Source organism: Gaeumannomyces tritici (genome assembly GCF_000145635.1).
Source record: "Gaeumannomyces tritici R3-111a-1 unplaced genomic scaffold supercont2.3, whole genome shotgun sequence".
In the NCBI taxonomy this organism is placed as follows: Eukaryota; Fungi; Ascomycota; class Sordariomycetes; order Magnaporthales; family Magnaporthaceae; genus Gaeumannomyces; species Gaeumannomyces tritici.
This window is the reverse complement of record NW_008804547.1, coordinates 4,285,639-4,292,538: the sequence shown is the minus strand read 5'-3', so window position 1 is coordinate 4,292,538 and position 6,900 is coordinate 4,285,639. Positions and strand designations below refer to the sequence as shown.

The following is a 6,900-nucleotide window of genomic DNA, read 5'->3' as shown; positions in this document are numbered from 1 at the left end:
AGCCGCTAAGCGCGACCTTGAGGCCCGCGAGCCCCGCCGCGGTCGTTCCGGCCGTACCGGTCGTACCGGCGGTAGCGGCAACCGCTTGGAAAAGGCGGCTAACGTTGGTTCGATTATTGGGTCCGTTTCCGAGGTCGCCAATAACGCGCAGCAAATCGCCCAGGGCGCCCCAGCCGCTAAGCGCGACCTTGAGGCCCGCGAGCCCCGCCGCGGTCGTTCCGGCCGTACCGGTCGTACCGGCGGTAGCGGCAACCGCTTGGAGAAGGCGGCTAACGTTGGTTCGATTATTGGGTCCGTTTCCGAAGTCGCCAATAACGCGCAGCAAATCGCCCAAGGCGCCGCCGCCCCCGCCGCTAAGCGTGATATCGAGGCCCGCGAGCCCCGCCGCGGTCGTTCTGGCCGTACCGGTCGTACCGGCGGTGGCGGTAAAGCCATCGAAAAAGCGGCTAACATTGGTTCGCTTATTGGGTCCGCTTCCGAGGTCGCCAATAACGCGCAGCAAATCGCCCAAGGCGCCGCCGCCCCCGCCGCCAAGCGCGACCTTGAGGCCCGCAGGCTCCGCCAGCCCCGCCGCCCTCGCCCTGCCGTGCAACAAGCGGTTTCCATTACCCAGATTTAACGCGCACCAGGTTTACCAGAATAGCCAGCCCGCCCCTGCCCGGTAGGGTGACCAAGCTGTCCGGTGCTCCGACCTCTTCATTTGGTGTCTTGGTGCTTGTGGTTGTTTTGCTTTGTTGAGAACCCGCGCTCGTGGCGAGTTCTGGGGGACAGGGATGTATTTTTCGGGATTCGAAAAAGTACCCATGGGGTTGATCCAGTTGCAGAGTGTTCTAGTTAGTCTTGTTCTTGGCTATTGTGCGCTAGCAGTCAATTTAAAACCATCAGCCCCGAATATCTTGCCTCTTGAGTTGTGCCGTGATGACTTTTCTTCCTATTTCCGTTGCTGGTGAGTAGGCGCTTGGTACTCGTGACATCCCCAAAGCCGGCAAGGGGTTGTGATGCACCTTAGGGTACGGCTCATCTCTGTTCGGGATGGGAACCTCCCCCTCGCAGGGACTGCTCCTGTCCGTTGGCTTTGGGGGGATACATCTCGGGCTGCACAATGGGTAGCATGTTCTGACATCCCCAAATTCACCATATCGGGGTGGACGTGGTGGCAGGTTCCCGCAAGTGTTAGTTACCCAGCTATGTATACCATCCAAAAAATAGGCAGCGTGCAAAATTAGTACAAGGGGTTGAATCGAAATCCCAAGCAGTCGCCACCTCCACCGAGTCCCCGAACTCCTATACCATCAGGCTTAACCTTGGCCCCCTCCGGACAACCCACCTCCCGTCGTCTCCTGGCGCGAAGCCCCTCTCTTCCCACTACAGTCCCGTCGTGACTCGTTCCTCAAGGATTGCTCACCAACTGGCGAACAGCGCGGCGGCGCCAAGGAGGGCGGCCACGGCGGCGGCGGCGGTGCCGACCGAGGAGGAGGGGGAGGCGGCGCTGCGGGCGCCCCCCGAGGGGTTGCCTCCGTTGTTGCCGCCGTTGTTGCCACCGTTGCCGCTGCCGGGGTTGCCGCTGCCGTTGCCGCCGCCGTTGCCGTTGCCGTTGCCGGGGCCCTGGGTGGGCTCGGGGCCGGCGATGCCCGAGGTGAAGGGCACGCCGCTGGGGCCGTTGGTGGCGTCGGCAAAGGCGGGCGAGCCCGTGGTGGCCGAGGCGGCGGGGCGGGCCGAGGTGCTCTCGGGGTTGAGGACGCTGCGTACGGGGGAGACGATGTGGTTAGAATCTTGTGGTTTGATCTGGCTCGGGGAGAAGCTGGGCGTGTGCGTGCACAAGATACATGTACTTACTTGTCAATGACGTACATGACGCCGTTGTTTGTCAGCACGTTGGGCTGCACAATGCGGGCGCCGTTGACGAACATGACGCCGCTGTTGTTGGTGAAGGTGAGCTGGGCGCCGTTGAGCGTGTTGACCGACTGGTTGCGCAGCTGGGCCGAGTAGAGCGGCAGCTGCCCGTCAACGACGTGGTAGTTCATGATGCTGGCCAGCTGCTCCGTCGACAGGCTGCTCTCGAGGCTGCCGATGCGGTTGAAGGCCTCGTTGCTGGGCACGAACATGGTCACGTCGCGCCGCGTGTCGATGCGGTTGGCCACCGACGCCCGCCGCATCGCGCCCACGGTCGCCGTCAGGTTCATGTCCATCATGGTCCGCGTGTCGTTGAGCGGGACCGTGAGGACCCGGTTGATGATGTGGATGGTGCCGCCGATGAAGTTGACGTTCTGCAGGCCATGACATTCCGTTGGAATCAACGTTCAAGGAGGAGGAAGAAGCCGGCGAAGCAAATGCATGGCTGCCGCCCTTACCGAGGTGACGATCCTGGCCATGTCCATCCGGCCAGAGGTGATGGTGGCGTTGCCGTCGGTGCGATTCATGAGCACGCGCTGGCCGCCCGTGATGTTGGAGTAGGGGGCCAGGTTGAGGGCCGTGTTGACGAGGACGGTTCTGTCTTTGATGTCGGCGTCGTAGAAGGTGCCATTGAGCACGCGATAGCTCAGCAGCGCGGCCACGCCGACGGCGTTGGTGGTTGGCCGGCGTCGCGTTGGGCCCGTTGAGGAAGGCGTCCATGGCCGCATTGTTGGGCGCCAGGAAGGTGACGTTCTGGGTGAGCGATAGCTGGGCCAGGAAGGTCGGCTGCGTGCCGAGGATGGCTGGTGCGTGTTCCGCGCGTTAGCCATGCTCTCTCTATTCCCTTTGAACACATCGAGACAATCGATTTCATCTCGAGGGCAGCTCACCAAGCAGGTTGGTAAGTTCAGACTGCGAAGCCAGAGCAGTGGCCAGGGGCACAACGCTGACGTTCTGGTTCTGCGCCAGAACGGCACCGGCGAGTGCCAGGGGCAGAGCTCGCTTGATCTGCATGGCGACGGTGCCTCCTTGCTAGTCTTGAAGATATGTGTGGGAGGCTTGCTAGAGTAGAAAGTGAGAGTTAGGGAGGGGTTATGTCGCAGATATCCCAGTTCAGGAGGGTATAATCTAGGGAACCTGAGAGGGCGACGCAAAAGGGCTCCTAGGAGTGTGAAAGAAGCGAGGAGCGAGGGTCTGGTCAGAGGAGGGTGGTTAAAGACTCGACTAACTTGATTGTATGTGGAACAGGCTTTCACGATCTGTCAGAAGCCCGCCAGACGCAGTCCATTTTAAGAGCGCCTGGCAGCACGCCCTTCGGTCTCGGCGTCACCGTCACGGGCTCGTCGCGGACTTGGCATCAGTCGCGTGGGAGGGTAGGGGAGGGGGTGAACAGACCGCCCATGCCCTCCCGCCGCGGAATCTCTGGCGTGGCGGGCGAGCTGTCGTGGCTAGCTGTCGCCATCAGGGGGCAGCGCCGGGTAAGCGCCAGGATGCTCCGGGGGAGGTCACCGCCACGTCGATGCCGCGAGACGGTCTCGATCACCAGGTCTTGTCAAGGAAAGGATCAAGGTGCCTGGGAGTATGCGTGTGATTGCGAAAGGGTGGATCAGACGTACGCTTCGGACGGGAAAAGCTGATGCAGGCATGCCAATGCGTTGACTGCGGAGAGGCGCAAGCCGCAGCTGTTGTCTACGTAGATACGGCAAGCTGGCATACGAGTCTAGCTAGGCAGCTTCTTTTGCTGACGAGATCAGTGGTCATATCCGAACAAGCTTCCTGGGTCTCCCGAGTTCGTGCGCTAGTAGCGTCGATATATTCAACTGTTACCCATCTCCTGCCTGTGCGTGGCTCTCGAGGCGTTTTCGCAGCGGATATCTCACCGGCCGCTTTGAAAACGATGGTTGGCATGGCTGGAGCGTGCTGATGTCAGACTCAAGCGCCCTGTCTTTTACCTGTCTCTGGACTAGATTCTTCTATAATAAAAACCCAACTCGGGCGTTGGGTTACCGCAGACTCACCATTGAGTGAGCCACAAAGCTCAGACTCTCGAGACGAACAAAGCGTGCAGGAAAGCGCCAACACCCTCGGTAGGTTTCGGCAAATCCCAAACCTCTGGGCACACTCTTAACGTCATCTTCTGCAGATTCTTCTAGCTCTCCCACTCTCTCATCCCAAACCTCTTCCTTTTGGTACTCTTGCTAAGCCGTCTCCCGATCTCTGGGGCGAACAAGGATCCGGTCTTGATGTACTGGGAGGTCACAGCGCCTCCCGGATGACCCCAAGCTCTCTCGATGAGTCTATACCCGGACATCCGACGGCAAGCTCGGCGGGGATGTCAGGTATGCCTGGGTTTCCCTTGTGAGCCGCATGCGAAAGCTCTGGCAATAAAGGGACGGTAGCCACCAGCTCCGCTCCTCACACCTTCTCTAAGCAGGCGGCTTGATACTGCATCTACCCACGACAGCCAAGAAAAAGGACAGGACCTTACCTTCCCAGGTACCCACGTAGGCCGACCGCTGGCTTAAAACAGGAACAGGTATCTGGGGTATACACTGACAAAGCAGCTTATCCAGGAGGCCTCGTCTCCTTTCCTCGGTTTCCTACTCCGGCTTGATAACCTTCCTCAGATGTCAACACCACATTTTGTCCTGCTCGCATCTGCACTCGGAAGTCACATTGGTCCACATGCACATGTACATGGTCAACCCACAGTCGCCGCGCCATACTGAATCCGTGTCCTGCAAGGCCCCAGCCATCTAGGAGATGCCTTCGCCCCCGTTGCTGCTTGCTACCCGACTGTCACTAGGAAAGGCGCACTTGTATCTTGACGAGCTGCTGTGGAGTCGTGCGAGGGCGCAATCTCAGCGAGACTAGGTCATAGGCTTCTTTGCAAGGGTTAATTCCAGCTTGCTGATATCATACCAGGGAAGAACGAAATACCCCAGATATACACGTATATGTCGACAAGAAGGGCAATGCTGGCCAGTAGCTCGGGGTTTACATTTCGGAGCAATTCCTGGGGGCTGTGGCGAACCATTCGCATCAAAGCGTGGCGGCGGCATTCGAGTTCTCGGTATAGAGCCATAGCCCTCGGCCGTTTCCCTTGTCCGTGAGCGCTTTTTTGAAAGTACGGGGAGGTATTGGCTGGACATTTTGAGGATACCTGGAACCCGATATCTCGCTTGGCCGCGAGGGAATTGTGAAAAGAAGATCCTATGACTAATAAAGAGACCGTGTCCTATATCATCGGAAGCCCTCGCCTAAACTAGACTCAAGGGGTCATAGTTTACTTGCAGTTCTTCTGCGGTCCCGAGCGAGAACGTACTGCAATGGATGGTGTGGTATCTACTTTGGGGTTGTATATTCAGTTTTGAGTGTGCATTGGCCCGACCACCCTCTGCTGTTTAGGAAAACCGCTGCCTACCCACACACTAGATGGGGGCACGCCCCTCTCATCGCTGTCCAGATGGCTTGGTCAATGCCTGGGTGGTTACATGTGCTATCTGATGTCTGCGGCGGCGACCCATGCCATGCTTTTAGAATGAGCTGATAGTGGTTATAGAAGTAGACAGTAGGAGTGCCAACGATAGGGCCCATAGCCCAAGGCAGCCAAGTATGGGAGCTTCGCATATTCCCAAAATGGTTTTTTTTTTTTTCATTTTCATTTTCATTTTTCTTGTCTTCAATGAAGCAAAGTCTATGGGCCAGGATCATGGGCAGCATCCTTTGTCCGTCCAAACAAGTCGCTGAGACTCAGCTTGCGGCCAATAGCCTGCATTGCTGGGCCCAGTGATTCCTCTGTTGCCCCGATGGCGCCGACAGTCTTGCCGTGCTGAGGCCCCATAGCGACCTCGCCGGCATCACGCACCCCTTTCCAGCGCTCCTCGATGATGCTGGCATTGCTCTGCCGCGTGTCGTCCTGGTCTGCATGTATCCACAGCCCGAGGACCTTCTCGGCTGGCTGCTCGAGCCTGAACATAAGCAGCTCGGCCGAGATCTCGTAGTGGTTGACAACAGCCAGGTCGATGATGACATTCTCGAGGGCCCGGCGGTTCAGCACAAAGACGCAGCTGCGCGGCAGGCTGCCGGAGCCGCCAAGCGACAGCGGTTCCTGGTCACACACAAACATGGTGCCCTCGACGCCAGACTTGTCCCAGGCGTTGGTGGCCGGGTCGAACGTGTAGACGACGGCGTTGGCGGCGATGGAGGCGATGGACTGGATGCTGGGCAGGTAGCGCTGCAGCACCTTGAGGTTTATCTCGGTGTTTGTCCGGTTCGGCTGCAGCACCTGCGGTGCGTCGACTCGCGCCTCCATGTACTGGGCCGCATCGGATTCGTAGTCGGTGGCCACTGCAGTCGCCTTGGAGCCGCCGCCGCCGCCACCGCTGGCGCTGTGTCGGTGCCGCGACTTGCGGGGTGTCGCGCGGCTCATGTCTGCGGGGATCGGGATCGGGCTTGCGCCGTGGACGATGGTCGCTACCAGCGCGAACCGTGCCCAGCAGCAGTTTCTTAGCGGGTTGGACGAAGCGGACGTGGTTCGGAGTATAAGGAGGCAGATTTACCCGACGCAGGTAACGTTTCAGTGGGGTGGGTGCAGGGGAGACGGAGCACTCGGTAGGGATCCTGTAGACTCTTGTACTGCGGGTGAGGCTGCTCGGCTTGTATATGCTTAGTTGCCAGTCGTTGTTGCGCGCCGTCGACGACAGCTGCCTGCGATGAATGGCGAAGACGCGCCTGGTGGGTGGTGACTGGGGTTGGACGCTAGCTTGGAGCTGCACCTACTGTGGGGTCGATTAACTCTGGTGCGATTCATGCTGACCCCGCCAGGCTGCCCCAGCGAGACGTCACAGGTGCCATGCCCTTGTCAACACGTCCCGCCGGCTTCCCTAACTTTCTGCCCTTTGCCTTGAAAGTCCACCAACAAAACGCGGCGCATGTCTAGGCACAACCAGGCGCGAGACTACAGACCACAAGGCAGAAATACAATTACCGCCATGTCGAATTATC

General features: G+C 59.1%; 3 protein-coding genes across 3 annotated transcripts; all 3 read right to left on the bottom strand.

Annotated features, from left to right (window-relative positions):
- Positions 1 to 631: 631 nt before the first annotated feature.
- Positions 632 to 805, bottom strand: GGTG_06550 (hypothetical protein; the record flags this gene model as incomplete). Its single annotated transcript, XM_009224369.1, has 1 exon — positions 632 to 805. One exon carries the CDS (start codon positions 803 to 805, stop codon positions 632 to 634), a length of 174 nt encoding a protein of 57 aa, XP_009222633.1.
- Positions 806 to 1,401: 596 nt separating this feature from the next.
- Positions 1,402 to 2,907, bottom strand: GGTG_06549 (hypothetical protein; the record flags this gene model as incomplete). The annotated part of the gene is made up of 5 exons (XM_009224368.1): positions 1,402 to 1,741; positions 1,837 to 2,267; positions 2,352 to 2,494; positions 2,532 to 2,696; positions 2,784 to 2,907. The coding sequence occupies 5 exons, from the start codon at positions 2,905 to 2,907 to the stop codon at positions 1,402 to 1,404; spliced, it is 1,203 nt and encodes a 400-aa protein (XP_009222632.1).
- Positions 2,908 to 5,139: 2,232 nt separating this feature from the next.
- GGTG_06548 (hypothetical protein) lies at positions 5,140 to 6,621 on the bottom strand. The gene has a single exon (XM_009224367.1). The coding sequence runs from the start codon at positions 6,323 to 6,325 to the stop codon at positions 5,591 to 5,593; it is 735 nt and encodes a 244-aa protein (XP_009222631.1). The 5' UTR covers positions 6,326 to 6,621; the 3' UTR covers positions 5,140 to 5,590.
- Positions 6,622 to 6,900: the final 279 nt, after the last annotated feature.

Bases quoted from the DNA above. Each gene is read 5' to 3' on its own strand.
- GGTG_06548 (XM_009224367.1), bottom strand. From the start codon at position 6,325: ATGAGCCGCGCGACACCCCGCAAGTCGCGGCACCGACACAGCGCCAGC.